General features: G+C 37.7%; 2 protein-coding genes across 6 annotated transcripts in view; one reads left to right on the forward strand and one right to left on the reverse strand.

The window, feature by feature from the left end:
• Positions 1 to 16,453, forward strand: part of LOC149051380 (adhesion G protein-coupled receptor E3-like) — a 494,984-nt gene that overhangs the window by 287,621 nt on the left and 190,910 nt on the right. The window lies entirely within an intron of this gene.
• Positions 11,836 to 16,453, reverse strand: part of LOC149051401 (replication factor C subunit 1-like) — a 165,723-nt gene continuing 161,105 nt past the window's right edge. For 3 of the 5 annotated variants that reach the window (XM_089184885.1, XM_089184889.1, XM_089184895.1), the window contains 3 exons: positions 15,491 to 15,672; positions 14,164 to 14,199; positions 13,237 to 13,837 (listed from right to left, as the gene is read on the reverse strand). In XM_089184885.1, coding sequence (XP_089041011.1) covers positions 15,586 to 15,672 — 87 coding nt within the window. In that variant the 3' untranslated portion in view covers positions 13,237 to 13,837; positions 14,164 to 14,199; positions 15,491 to 15,585. The other 2 variants (XM_089184879.1, XM_089184873.1) reach the window with 2 other exon arrangements.

Raw genomic sequence — 16,453 nt, forward strand, 5'->3', positions numbered from 1 at the left:
TTATTTTCGTCGGGTATTTCTACCGAAATAAAGTCGCAATAAGCCTTTTTACTTATGTTAAAAAATATAACAGAAATGAAACTAACTTTGCAGCAAACGCTTCATTCGAATTTTAAAGCTTTCTCAATAGTTTAGCATGGGATACACAATACATGGCGAAAATAGAGCATTTTTTAACGATATATCCTTAGGCTAAGATATCAACTTATGGTGACGGGTTTTATTCATTTTAACGTTACTATCAATTACTGACAGTTGCCACTCTTTTTTCATTTAACCCCTGTGCGTCGAATTAGGTTTCGTTAAGAACGTTAGGAGTTGCTTCAAAACAATTGCGCCTCCACTTTTAATATGTCGATCATAAATATATATTTTTTTGTTCGCTTTTCCTAACGGTACTCGCTAAATAGTGCAGAGTGGCAGATCTCACTTGCACGTGCCACGCACTAGAAGGTGTTATTGACAAAATATGTGACGTTTTTCGTTTCTTGGAACAATAAATGGAGATAATAGCTCACCAAAGCTTAATTAGTTGTCTTACTTCAAAAACTTACAGAGTTAGAAATTGATTCGTAGGATGGGAGTGTTCCTTGTTTTCGTCGCCAATATATCAAATAATCATTTGAGTAACAACGAGAAATCTTAAGTGTTAGACTTTAGGAATCATAGTCACGCGGAATATACATCCGCGTGGGAAAAAGAGGATTTTGTAGGGAAGGCCGACTTTACGCGTTCGAAGACCTAAAGACACAACTAGTATTGGCATACCCAATCGACCTTATCGCTTAAGAAATGCTCGCAATACGCCTATTTGACTCGAAAATAACGACAACCTGAAAAAAAGATATACATGAAAAATAATTTTCTTCATATACAACTGTGTTCATTGCGATCTTGAATTGCAACCCACATTCTAATAATAACAATAATAATTTAGTGTTTTTGAATACGACCATAACAGTTCTGAACAATACTCCGATTAACCGTTTCCTAAATATTGACTGGTTAATACCTAAAAGCTAATAAATGTTTTTGTTATTAACCAGCTGTTTCAGACTTCCCTTAGGGTTTTTCGAAATGTTTGGGAAATGATCTAGAATAAAGGAAAACTCACAGAGTGAAATAATTCCAATGCAAAATATTCTTTTTGTGGAATGATAATCTAAAACACCTCAGTCGAAGTTGTCTATCATGTTCGATATGTTTGATTGAATATTGCTTTCTTAATGAATTTGGTATATTTTATGCAAGCATTCGAAAGACTCAACATTGTCCACCTTTTTTCCCCTAATCACTACGTGATCGTACTTAAATACAGTTTTTTTATTATTATTAACGCCTATGATATGAATACTCGGCTACACGCAGCAGGCATACTGATTTCAAATAGATCATTTTCTTCTTGTTTTTCTTAAGCACGGGAATTCATTTAGATCCCAAAATTCGTGGCAAAATTAAAATCGGCATTGCTGCTGAGGTTTGCTTACCCTGCATTTCCATCGCGAAATTAAACGCTGTTTAACTAGTCAGAGAGCTTGTTATTTCGAAACGTTACTATCTTTGTGTGACATATGTTTTTTTTTTTTTGCACATCACTGCGAGGATCACTTTCATTCACGTCTTTATCCGCAGTTCAAATATATGACTTTCATATATTCTTAACCGTCTATACGTTTTTTTGTTTTCTTGGTCCATGATTCCAAAGCCTTATCATTATCCAAATGCGAAGACAGCTGAAAAATCCATTAGGCGATTCGCATAAATTAAACAAGACCTTCATTCCCACCAGAGAATCTAAAATTTTATGACTGCGTTTATATATAGCTAAGAGCACCTGTCGACCATTGGCGAAAAAAAATCAAATCCCTTAAAGACATGCTTGCAAGAGCAAAAATATAATGCGACGATATGCGGCTCAATCACAAAAGCCATAAGGGGAGTCCATGTCGGTCTGTCTTTGCCTTTATTCTCATGTTGATATTTTCCACGCAACCACTCTAGCATGCATAATTAGTTAATGTACAAATGCACAAAACACAAAACATAGCTTCGCTGTCCAAACTTTACTCGAAGCGAACTCGTTTTTGTGTTTACTCCGCCGATGAATTAATTAACTGGCTAGGCGAACCACGAGCGCTTGATTCTTCCTCTTCTTGTGATCCAAGATTCTCGGAATCCCTGATTTCTTAAACATTTAGGGCAATTAAGGGGGTCGTTCACAATAAAACGGTTTGGACGGATTTGGCTGAACAATGGACGGTTTAACAATGGACGGTTTAACAATGGGCGACTGGACAATGAAGGACTTGCGTTTGGAACGATGCTGATATCTATGGCCTCTGTATTCGTTTTATCTGCTTGGCTCTGACTAGAAAATTGGTGGAAACTCGTGGTGGGTCACTGGAAGGAATCGGTTCAATCTTTACGCTGAAATCGGTATCTAGAATGGCAACTCGAACAACAAGGTACAGTTTTGTTCTTTGGACAAAGAAGCTTACACCTCTTTATTTGATTTGGGCGTACCATTACTAGCAGCGGGAGGGACTGACTTTCTGCTCCGTAAATAATATCGCGACTAACGTTTCTTTAAAACTTTCTTCACGGACTTCATAAATGGACAAAGGAAATTTCTGGTACTCGAGAGATCCTTTCTTGCTGGCGCCCAAGGGATTACATCACGCCTCTCGCGTGGAACTGAATTTTGTCATTTTCTTGAACCTTCATATCGTCCTGGAAGCTCCACGAAGAGCCCGTCGTAACCACCACTGTAACGATAGGTTTTTCGTCCTAACTTGATTATTGCGGGGAAGGCAACAATAACGGGGGGTAATAGCTCGGTAGAGACCGCTTGCGGCGGGAACGGAAACTCGTCACGGTTTCCTGATACACGGAGACCTGTTTCAAGCGAGCTTACTACGGACTTCAAGGATTAGACAGCATTTGGTTCCACAGTAAGTTTATTCTAGCTCAAGTCGTCAAGCGACATGACAGGGAACGCGCAGCAAGTTTTTGAGTGTGTGTAGGGGGGAGGCTATTTTTAGCTCCGTTAGTTTTGTTAAATTATTTATTGTTTAATTTACTTTTATTTTTGGAAAAAAAAAGTGGGGGTGCTAAGGCTCCCCCCCGGCCCCTCCCTCTGCGCGGTCCCTGCATGAACTCTAGCGTACTCAATTTTGTAACCAATGTAATCGAAAAAGCTTTACAAAATACTTCCTTAAGTACGATAGAGCACGTGGTTTTATTGTTCCCTAAATCTACAATATTTGAATATTATCACAAACGAAGCGGAAAATGTCTCTTTGTATCTATGCGATTTCATTTAAATGTTCCATCTGTTCGGAAAGAATTTCAAAACTAAGGAACAGGCACAATAGATTCTAGGCCATTAGAAAGAGTAACTTAAGTCAAATGTCACAGCTTTAATTTGATATTAAAAATACCTATCTTAATGCGGTAGAGCAGCTTAGGAAATAATAGTGAGAAGTATTAACAATTTCTGTTTATCTATGCGATATTGGGTTGAGTTCGGAAAAGCGGCAACGTGAGAAATTACCTATGTAAGGAAAGCGAACTTCCGAGCACAAACTCAGCCGCCAACTTCCATGAGAATCAATTTTCAACTTCTATTGATATTTCCAGAGAGAGAGCATTGACACTAAAATTTACATGCAATTTCAACGGTAGTGGTCTTCGCAGTACCGACACACAGGTGTATAATGAAAGGAAAAGTAACTGGCAAGATGCATTAGTTAGCAATTCGGAACCAATGCTGCTTTCCTATATTTGTTTTCAGATACTAGAGCAAAAGAACTTGATTAAATCGAAAGTGGTTAAGAATGACATGTTTTTGCGTAAATATGTTCCAAATAAAACACACGGGAAAATCCATGACGCAGAATGCCGCGACCTATCCGGGACTTTTTTAAGACCTACCAGTGGTAAATTTGAAACTGAATTGGCGGAACGCGCGTCACACGACAGAGAAACTGGCCTGAAAATCACAAGAGAGGTGCATGTTTTTCTCGTTTTCATTAAAATCGCTTTCAATAAATCCCTTTTACCGTATGGATTTTGAAGAAGAGAGATTATAGAGGCCCCCCTGTACCTTTGCTGTTACTTCAGGACGTCTGGAAGACATATCAAAAAGGGTATTAAAACTTGCTTTTTTTCTACATATTGTTAGTATGGGATACAGCCCTTTGCCTACTTATGGACGTAATTTTGTGAAAGGGAAGAACTCTTTTGCCGTTTTTCCATACGATTATTTTAACTTGATTGTTAGGGAAACCTTATGGAAAATATTGGAATATTGATTCCGCCTTGTAAATTTGATAAGCTAAAGCAATATTCACTGAGGAGGAAAGCCCGCGTAACCTTTGACCAATCAAAGCTCTTAAGGTTACGCGTCATTGCTAATATTACAGATATCTAATTTTTTTCGCTACTGAAAGTAAATGTCGCGAGAACAATAGGCATTCTGTGCAATGAGTAAATTTTCCCGTAACACTATAATGGTGCCAGTTGTCGACGATCCTGATGCAGCCTCAGCGAGGAATTTGTAAGCTGCGTTGAATACCGAAAAAGATACTTGAAAATTCCGCCTTCGGGTTTGCCGTTTCCAGACCACGAAAAATTTGGTGATTTCACGTTGCTGTTTTGCAAAGGACGGTCAGAAAATGTAGAAGGCTGTAAAACGCACGCGCAGAGCTATTACAGTACCCTTACAGGCTTTTGTTTTGCCACTTTTTCACTGCCGTCGGCCACCGTGGTTTGCGTAAGGTCGCTGGCTGCTGGCGAATGAAGGTCTCTCTTCGCTTTGAGCCTGGTGAATGGTGTAGCTTGCTTAAGTGTTCCCTGTTAATAGCACTCTTGGTGGGTTATACAACCACAAAATCAGAACTTGCTGTAGTTGGAATCCATCGTCTCGTTCATGAGCTCTTTAGAGCAATGTAGGGTTAAGGTTACTTCCCACCTTCGCGGGTGTCCTTCGGGAAAAAATTGGTACGCGCGCTATTTTCACTAAAATCCTAGCAAACTACATATTAGAAGAAGGCTTGATAACTGCAGATTGCGATAAAAAATATAATTTAAGCGCTTTTCTTTCATGGAAGTGTTAGGGGCCGGTAAGGCGTGAAACGACCGAAGGTTCTTCTATTGAATTTATCTGGCATCGGATGCGTCAGCACAAGCAAAATGGCTGCACAATCTTATTTTAAAAAAAAGTATCCATTTGACCATACAGTAAGACTTTCACTGATTCACTATTAAAAAAATTAACGTAAAAGGTTTTGAAAAGACTTGGGTAATTGCTAAAAATTTGGGCCAACTCAGTGCAATAATAGATTTAGGGGATATTTTAATGAGAAAAGTGACTTTTCAAGCCTAGAAAATATTATTGTGAAAAGCCATGCTAGACTTCTCGGTAACTCATTCTTGTAAACTGGTTTCAGGAGGGATAAAATACTTTATGACATCTATCAATTGCTGAGATACATAAGCTGTGCACAAAACTGGTTTGACTACCAGTCCCAATCCTTACACCTAATAGACCATCAACAGGGTCAGGAAAAAAATTTATGTGCTGTCATACAGCTGCACAATTTCTTGCAATCATCAGTAAAGAAAATCTTTAAATAGATCTGTGATAGCTAATACCATGAAATCCAAATATATTGAAAGAATATAAAACTTGGTTGAAAAATTAGAATTTGAAAAGCAATATTAAAAAAAAAAGAGTATATTCATGCAGGTTATTTCAATAAAATATCTAAGGAAACGATTTGACGCATTTGACCCTTTAACTTCTTCAAATAGTTAATATGTAACCTCTTCCTATAATATTCGTACATTATCCAACTAATTAAACAGGTAATGAGAATATTCAAACTTATCAGATAGAAGTTGTTATCTTGATCTAACATCAAATCCTCACAACTAACTTACAAAGACAATGTTTAGCAACTAGAGGGGAGAATTAATAATTAGATCTTGGGAGCTAAAGGGTTTACAGCTTTTTACAACACTTACATGTACCCGTACACATGAATGTACGGCTTCAATGTTTACATTAACATGTACTCATGCAGATTTCCTATAAACCTGTAGTTTAAGCCTTATGTCAAGACTTCAAAATTTTTATGCACAGTTCAACAGGAGAATGAAAAATAAATTTTAAATTTCCATTCATTTAGTTTAGGCTATTTTAAGTAAAATGAGTCAAGCGTTCTTGCGACAACACGATCAAGACTTATGTGCAACTGATGGTAATTTATGAGTGTTAGCCTACCTGGAACGATAACCTTCACATGCAGTAAATCACATATAATTTCTCCCCACAATATCAGCCCTGAGTCACACATTAAGGTCATGGGAATAAGGGAAATGATCACCAACAAAAGAAGCTTTTGATTGTCAAACAAGTTCTCCTTGTCAGAAACTTAGGAAACATGTAGAGAACAGTATGGTGAATATGCATGCAGATATACAGATGTCTTGGTGTAAAGGGTTTACATTGTATCCACTGACAATTTCCCAGCCGGCTGCTTTTCAAGTTGGGATTTTAATTAAGAGAATTTATGAGAATTAGCCCCCCCCCCCCCCCCGCTAACCATCAATCCATCAATCATTTAGGGGGGGAAGTCAACGGTATAAGGGTAAACTATCAAACAAATAAAGAGGTAATCATCTCATCACTGTCTCATTCATCGTGAACAAGACAATGTTATTGTTATTTGTTATTTGTGCATATATCCAGAGGAAGGTAAAAGTAGGAGATGGTTTGCACAACTCTCTTAGTTCATTTTTTTAAACCTATCAAGCTATAGCTCTTATTTTCTTGCCGTCTGCTCTATGTGGATATCAATTAATTCAATCTCCATGCGTCAAAATACAAAAAAGGGTTCTCATCCCTTTTACACCCTAAGATCAATGTCTATCTTCTCAACACTGTTCCCTATACATTTCCTTATGTCCTGAATGGAGAATTTGTTGAGCAATCAAGAGTTTCTTCAGTTGTTGGTCATTTTCTTTATTCTATCGACCTTAATGTTTCTTTCAGGGGTGATATTGTAAGGAGAAATAGGATGCTAGTCACCCACAGGGGGTGAGAGGGATAATCTACGTACCCCTGAACATCAAAGTGGAGGAGGCAGGTCAAAGTAAAAACATGACTTCAAAGAGGAGGGTGCCCATTAATTTCAGTCCTAAGTAAAGGAGGATCCGTGGTTTTCCAGATTCCCTTCTTTTCAAATTCACATATCTTGCGACCAGTTCCTTATATCAAAGTTTCCTATATGGAATGGGTATCAGCATTTGTAAGAACACCGAGCAGTATTGAAATCTTTAGCCTTAGTATTTATTGCAACCCAAATTACATGTTACAATGAGGTAAATACTGCAAAATGAAATAATTGCGCAATTTTTAACAAAGGATGACAGATTACAGACTTACCTGCAACAACTTTTGAGGACGAACACATGGCAATCATGCAATTACAATTATGATTGGTATAACTTAAGAGTTTGATAGCTGAAAAATATACATTACACTCACCAAACGTCATGCATTCTAACCAAAAGAGGGTCAATAACTCCGGAGCTTCTCTCATACATTCGTGTTGATAGGAAATCTTTTTTTTTTTTTTAGGGGGGAAGTGGGTTCCACTATACATATAGTAGTCGTGCCAAGTGCAAATACATCCTTTCAGCTCTCTCTGTACAGGTCATATGAAGGTACATTCTTGTAGAGGGACTTGTAGGGGCCAGCTACGCTTGGCAGAAAAAATAAGACACAACAACTTCTATGCGTCTGATTCCTTGTATTCTTGTACACAGTGATAAAAACGAATAACAAACGATTCGAAGTTATTGCTTCTTACACAGCCTAAGATCCTTTGCTAAAACTAACTCGGTAAAAAAAAGGCAAAAAATCCTGTAAGTAACGCTTAAACTACGCACGTGGCGTGGGAAACTGCGCCCTAGGTATATTGTCAGCGGCGCTACAAAATGTATGTAAACGCGACGAATTATACAGGACTGATATTTGAGTTTTTTGTGTCAGCAATCTGTTATCATCAGAACTACAAGCCAAGAGGTATTTACCAATTAAGTGCTTGAGTTTCCCCAAAAGTCACCTTTGTTACTATAGATTTCACTCGTTTTCATGGCCATCTTCAGCTGAACCATCCTGCTGTTGCATGTGAAAACACAAAATGTTACTCTCATAACCAAATACTGAACTGAATAAAAATCGATTACTTTTTTCAACCTGCTTCCTTTAATTGTGCTCCAGAAATACTAAATGATGTTGCATCGGAGAGAAATGAAGAAAGTTATCGGATAATTCATTATGGATGTTGCCTCAAAAACATCTCTTAACCTAAACCACGATTATCTTTCCATGCAAACGAGCAATGATGAAACATAAGCAATTAATAAATCTATTTCAGCTTCAATGTAAAATCCAAAATCCAATCAACCTGAAGATGAATAGGAAAAACCTCAAAAATTTCACAAGCCAATCAGCAATAACACAAATGTTTCAAAATTTTATGATCTGCATATATAGTTCTGTGATCTTTTTTTTGTTGTGTGCTTTTTCTTGCAGCCATATATTTTAATTATATATGAGTCAATAAAATTTCAAAAGCAATATCTTTCTAGCTGACCATTTTAGAAGAAGTCCACTCTGGCAATTTTACACACTGCAGGCAAACCCTGAACAACTGATTGAAGTTTATTTGATCGAAAATATGAACGGCAATGGAGGAAATTAGGTAGCACAATTGAAGTTTTCCTTCTGTATTCTGTGATCTTTTTTTCTCCCAAATGATAAAGTTAAACTTTTAATTTCCCTAATTTTACAGTCGAAAACTTGAAAACCTTTAAGTTTTTCACGGATATTCGTAGCCGTAAGTTTGATATTTATGTTTTGAAATAGTGGTGATCAGCGAGCTCTAAATTAAATGAAATGGTTCCCTTTCAAATATAAACCATTCGTCAATCCTTTCAATACAAATTTACCAAATTGATACGAGCTTGCTTTCTTTTGCGTTTTTGATGAGCAAAGTTCATTTGCCTTTACTCGGGGCACTGATTTCCGCCAATTTACGGCTACCGACGCTCGTTTTCGCAAATTTCCAAGAATAAAGAAGTAAATCTGGGAGGAGAACCTTAAAACCTTACCACGTTTGTAGGTTCACTATGCAGAATCTCTGACTGAAATATGAGGGTAGTCATTATTTGGTAAATGTGCCAGTAATTACGCGGTCTTGAAAAAAAGTCGCTCCCAAGAAGTGTGAGTTCACTATACAGAATCTCTGACTGAAATATGAGGGTAGTCATTATTTGGTAAATGTGCCAGTCCTTACGGGGTCTTGAAAAAAAGTCGCTCCCAAGAAGTGTAAGTGGCAAATAAAATGTGTACAATTATGAAAGACATTATGTAATAATTTTTAAATATCTAGAGTATTGTTTGGATATATCATTGTGGTAAAACAGATTAATTATAAACTGAAGCTAGTATAAAAGTATAGAATCTGGGATTTAGCGTAGGAAAAACTCAGATAAAAATAAACTTACTTCCTGTTTCTCCTTTCTCGGCTCCTTTGTAATTCGCTTTTTCTTTGTTGTTGACCTCTTTTCAGTATTTTTTTTCTCTGCAGCTCTTTGTCTTTCCTTCTCACGTCACTCTTTGTTAGATATTCGCCGTTTAACATCATTCTTTTCATGTCGTCTTTGGCGTTCCTCTTGCAGTGTAATTAGCGAGAATCAATGAAGCTTTCAACCACAAAGTAATCAGTATGACTTCCCGCTTCAAACGCCAAATTCATTTGTTTGCGTTGCTTCAACTCTGCTAGCCCACGTGGTGCCCACATCAAGCCCTCGTGTAATCACTAACAGGGTGCCCGCGGTACACTGCACGAACTCTGGTAAATGCGTGCTTCATCACTTTGTATTTGAGCTTCTTAGCGCACTGAAATGGGGTCTCCAAGTTACGCAAGCAACCGCGCATGTGCATTACCTCCTTTATTTCCTTTTTACTTACGTTGTGACTAGATGTGAGCCCACAATATAACTGTCCGTGCATGTTTAAAGTAGCACCTTGTAAAGAGGGTCATACGGTCGCGCACAAACCAAATTTTCTCGGGTAGATGGGTTACTTCTACCTTTCAGAAGTATGGGCCACGCTGCACGCGCTGCGAGCTATGTCATGACAGTTGCTACACCTGAGTATATAGGATGCAGTATATAGTATCAATAGTATCATACCTCACAAGTGTTACGACATACGCTCTTACTGGTTTTGTTATTAATACTTACTATGAGATATTGTTATCGGAACTGTAGTTGAAATTTGCATCACCGATGGTGATGACGATGGCGATGGCAATGACATTAGCGATGGTGATGACGATGGCAGTGACAATGGCGATGGCGATGGTGATGACGATGGCTGTGACAATGGCGATAACGACGGCGACGGCGAGAGCGATGGCCACGCTTAAGATGGAGGAGAATGTAAGTCTTTGTTTGGAACGATAAGTTAATTGAGCTCTTTTACTGTTTTAGGGCTTTCCTCTAGCAAACTGTCTGTATATTTTTCAAAATATTGGGTAGCGAATGACAGGGGACACAAATGGCGTAATTTCAAGCTTTTCATCATTACTCAATTTACAAAACTTGGATGAAACGGATATTTTATAATAAATTTTGATTTCCTTTCAACACAGGTTTTACTAAATGTGCTATAAAACCATACGTCGCCACTGATGCGAAGTGCTTAACCCGCAGTGTGCTATGCTAACGGACACTATTGGAATACACTACAAATACCGCGAACATCCCTTTTGTTGACACAACTGCGAGAGGAAAAGACTAATAAGCAATGGCTTTTGGCAATTCATACAGTAGTTGGAAAAGTGGTTTACTACTTAGCTATTGGCTTGATGGTGATACTCGCCGGTGTTAATTTCTATATGCATTTGCTTGCACCTTACACCATTCAATCGTCGATTACATTAAGCACCGGCAAAGTCTCGATTACATTGAGCATGAGGGATATGAAAGGTTTGCATTCAATTTGTATCATTTTAAAGTTTAAGCGTGTTTTTCCCGCTCCTTTTCTTACAAAGCATGGGCCAAACAACCTACTACCTACGTACATCTTAATTCACGACTCATACACAAGAGTAGAAGCGCAGCTCGAACTAAGAGCCCGAGTGCCGTCCCACAGCTGTAGAGAACAGAAAACAACTACTAACAACTAAATCATCTCTTGGGCTAAAAACATTTTTTGTGCCGCTGCGTGATACGAAAACCCAAAAGACCTAGTGGGGAAAATGGGTACCTATTCCCCATCCAAATGCAGGCGCACTGACCTCTAGGGGTTGGAGGTTAACCAGGCTAAATTACACTACGAAAAAAAGTCGCTTTTAGCTACCTTGCACTTAATCCCATCGCGTGTTAATTCGGGGGTGAAATGCCAGAGAGACAAAAACCAATCAAGGAACACTCTTTGAAATACAATAATCATTTTCTCTTGTTCAATGTATCTTCACTTATTCGAGATCGCATTATATCCTTGGTTAGGGTCTATTGGAGATGCGACAGAGTTTCATTTTGCTTTTCGTAGTAAAGTTACGAGGAATTATATTTTTGAGGCAGCTAACTGTAGATGGATAATGTTAACTTTCTCTCTGTCAGAGGAACGGCAGTAAGGGTAGTCTGTTTTGCAACAGTTATTTTGTCACGTAACGCAACCCATTCTCTCTCTCGAACTGGGAATAGAGGACGTTGTTTGACGAGACCAAACAACAGCTGCGAAGGACACAAAGGTAAGAGTGCCACCGATGTATTTTATTTTCGCTTAGAAGTTTTGTTATACAATAGAGACAGTAGACCACAAGATACCTGTGTGACATCAGATAAATTAGTTTTTTTTTTCTTTCTGTCAAGTATTTTCGTTATTTTAAAAGTAATGCTCTTTTTCTGTTACAAAACCGAAAAGGTTAAGAACACAAAGTGTCTCATGACAACCCTCCCAGCCAAAATAACAACTCTTGCATTCTAAGCATTATTATGTTTATCTTTCTGGTAAGCGGGACATCAATAAAATTCCAAATCGGTTTTGACCATTTTTTAAACAAGAAAATGTATCTACGGCCGCCGGTGACATACGAGAGCTGAGGTAACCTTTACTAACCTCTCTATAGAGTAATATTTGTTAGGTCGACCGAAATGTCAGCCATACTATAATTAGTTTATTATGTCCACTGCACATTTTCCATTGCATTGAAATTAGCACCTACAACTTTACAACATTAAAGTTCCCCTTTTCATGAAAGACCAGATTTGCATACGCGATTGCACCAAACAAACGAGCAAACTCCCACAACTTCAAAACAAAGATTTAAATTTACTTACAATCAATCTCCATTTACTGACTGAGCAGAGGTATATTCGTTCATCAATAGTCAATGGCACAAGTAAAACTTAAGATCATTGACTGTCTATGAAGAGAAAATTGTCGTGGCAGTCACTGAACCCAAGTGTCTTTAATAAACCAGTACTGTTGTTGTTGGGCTTGGTTTTTTTCTTTTTTAGCTTGCAAGCGCTTTTTCATCTTACGCGCTCTCTAATTGACAGGTGTTAGATTGTGACAGATACTTGTGAAAAAGATGTTTCATAGTTTGTTTAGAAACCTTTGACCTTTTTCAATCACAAATAAAAATATTTCGGTGAAACCTGTCTTTAGTTTGCATTAGCCCGGTACCATTTACTCGCTCTAAAATTGTTCAGCTCATAGAGGATATTGCCATAAGTACAGCCCTAAATCATTAGGGTTCTTTTGTAAAACATTTTGTCAAGTTTTATTTTAAAAAAATAATAAAAAAAAGTTTTATTTGCAAACCTCGGTCAGTCCGTAGTAGGAAAAATTTTGCACTTTGTCTTAAGTACCGGTACTCAAAACCTTGGGCACAGTCTTACCCAATATGAACCTCCCGGCCGGTGATTAACATATTTATCACCAACTCTTACAAGAAAAACATATGCGGGCACAAAAAAGGCACTTCGATGTGTTATGTACAAAACAATATGCATATATTCATAGACCTCAACGCCCTGCAACTTGTGACGAGGGAAAATTCCATCGGCTAGATTATCCCAAAAACGCTGTGAAATGCACAATTTCGATAGCTGTTCTTCCAGCTGCAAGCGATGCAAAAAAAGTACAAGTTTAGAGTGATTGTTATAATTTTATTTTTAACATACGTTCTTCAAATTTTCATGGACATTATGTTCAACTACGAATGCGCGCTGAAAAGTTCATTCATCGCTCAGGTGAGCTAAGCATATTCTGTAAACAATATTTTTGCTTTTAAGAAGCAAGAGCAATTTTCATGACACAAGTACAAGACTGTAACGTTTCAGCTCATAATTTACTTTACGGTTGGAATGTGATCTTACCTCTGAGCATCTCGCAAATGTAGGCACTTTTATCACAGCAAGAGATACTATTAAAGAGGCCTCCCTTCTTGGATATTTCGCGCAAGCGTCGTTACCATCTGGCTTAGAATCTCGCCATTTCGAAATATTCAGTTGCTTTGCACTATCCCAAATCCAAACCCCGTCTCTCTTCCAGAAACCAATGTACCACCTACAAGTATTCGAAGTACCACGCTTTTGAATCTCATCATTGATAAACTGCCAGTCTTCTTCAGTTTCGATGGAGACTAAGTAACCTCCCTGAGATGTAGAGACGCGCCAGTTGTCACGCGAATTCCTTCCGCTTTTCGAGAATATGTAAGAGGAGTTTTGAAACAGGTTGCTTGGCACTCTATGGAAAAAAAAAATGAATAAATAAATGTCAACAAATGTATACTGTTGATAGCAATAGTGATAATTTTTATACCGCTATTAGTTTTAATTAAAAACTATGGGTATCAGAAACCTCTGCCTCACTGAAAGAAAAATTAAAATTAGGCAAGGTTTTAAAAGTGGAAATTGGGGAGATCAGGGTAATAGCACTGTTATTCTTTGACTTTTTTGTTTTGCTTTCCAACTTTCGTTTTGAATCACAATCCGATGTAATTCCAACAGAAGTCTATGACCAATTATTATGATAAATCAGTCAGATATTATCTTCTTTTTAAACTGCCTCACCTGCTCCTGGCAATTCCATCATCAAATGAAGGATGACTGTAGAAGAGAAAATGAGCAAATGAATTGATTATTATGTCCAGAATAACATTTGAAAGAATGAAAAAGTTCATTAGGTTTCGAGTTAGACTGGTACTAATGCATTTTATTTGCTGCAAGCAGTTTAACATCTACCCCTGACTTTTATTACCTTTCTCAAGGGAGATGACGGAGAAGTTTAAAAATGCACCATCTCCGCAATTTACTAACCAGCTGAACAAAACCCGTTACATGTGGAAAACATTTCTTAGGATACGGTAGACCTTCGCATTGCAACCAAACTCTAAATCAGTGATAAGGATGTAACATTTCGCTATCTAGAAAAGAAGTTTCGTTTTAGCTCGATGAAATCGTAAACCGGCTGAGACGCAACAATTCGAAACGGACGATGTTTCTTTAAGCGAATCAATCGGGTATCAAATCTTTCTGCTCAAATAAAACCTCAATTTGAATCCTGAAAGGGTGGTGTCCAAAACTTTGTGAGGTTTTTTGCATATTCTTGGGTGTTACTTAACTATAGATCAGCGGACCGCGGAGCCTCCGGAGCCTCCGGAACCTCCGGAACCTGTTTTACCTCAGGAATACATATTTTTTTTTTTTTTGTACAAGAGGAATGAGATAAGTGTAAAGTTTGCTCTCGGGGATAAAGAAGAATAATTTAAAAGATTAACATGTTTTAATTGTGCATGACGTCGAACTTGGCCAACAGTCAGCAGTCATCTAGGCTGAGTGTTAATAACTGAACAATAATTTGACAGCTGTAACGGTTTGGGTACCGCAATATCTGAGTAACGCCTCATCCGAAGTCTTTCAGTGAACCTTTAGGCTGACCCTGGAATGAGGAACATGGGGCGTAACTTTTTTGCAAACATCGGGTCGAATGTTAAAATTTTCATGTCTAACCTACGAACTTTAAGAACATTTACCAGTCGCGTTTTACGAACATTTACCAGTCGCGTTTTACGAACATTTACCAGTCGCGTTTTACGAACATTTACCAGTCGCGCTTTACGAACATTTACCAGTCGCGTTTTACGAACATTTAACAGTCGCGTTTTACGAACACGCATACACTCTGAAATAATCCTTGCAGTTTCTCTCGAGATTCAGTTATCATCAATGAACTGTGTTAATATATGCAAATTTGTGGCAAGTTTCCCTGGTGACTTCACAGTAAGCTGTACCTCTGATTTGTTATAAAAATTTAGGGAAAAAGGTGCAGCTTATATGTTGGTTTAAATGGTGCTTTTTTCTTTTCTTTTCCTGTTTTGAGCTGTGCATTACAATGTACCTTAGAAAGTTTGCTCTCTCTAGGATCCCGTTCAACTATGACATAACTTGTTTTCTTGCTCACTGATTGGGTAACTTTTCTACCACATCTTTGAATCAAATCAGCAGCCTCCTGACTCTCTCAATACTTTCCAAGATTCCCTTAATAACAACTTTCAGTTCATCCCAACAGTTTTCCGCTCTCTAAAAATCAAATTATCAAGTGAAAGCACGATTAGAAGGCGCAGAAAAATAATTAATTCTTCCCTTGAACACCTGTTAATACTGTCCAAACTGAAAAGTTATAAATGGCGAAAAAGTAAAAAACCTCTGAGGATACACCATAAACATTTGGGATCAATGTCAGTATCTAAACATCTGTTCACCTACCCCTCCCCTAACTCAACAACAGTCAACTGATAACAGCTAATGTTGAATTAAGGGAGGGGTAGGTGTGCAGTTTCTTAGATACTGATATTGATCCAACATTTGTAAAACAACTGAGAGTAAAAGGATAAAATATAATTTTTTTAAACCTTTAACTCCCATGAGTGACCAAGACAGAACTTCTCCTTACAATATAGATACAATATCATGCAGACAAGTAATGAGAATAAATACAAATATCAATCTTGGGATTCTTAGTTGATCTATGACCAAATTCTCTCAACCAATGTCACAAGAATTGTACAGCAGACAGTAAGGAGAATTACTATTGACATCTTGAGAGTAAAAGGCTCAATCAAAGCATACATTTTGCAATTTTTGTTTTCTGTAAACTGTATCTGCAGATTTTCCAAACCAGCCTTAATTCTAATAATCTTCATTTCCCTTTGTCTTGCATCTCTCATTAAAAGTTCATTTGAAAGGATGGAAACCAAACCACAAAGAGCTTTGAGAGACAATAATTTAACTACCAGAATTAATTAACATGTAAATTCTCCCAAGAATATCCATACATTATCCAGCAAACAGGTGCTGCGGA

Source organism: Pocillopora damicornis, chromosome 1, assembly GCF_964200805.1.
Source record: "Pocillopora damicornis chromosome 1, jaPocDami1.2, whole genome shotgun sequence".
Taxonomy (NCBI): domain Eukaryota; kingdom Metazoa; phylum Cnidaria; class Anthozoa; order Scleractinia; family Pocilloporidae; genus Pocillopora; species Pocillopora damicornis.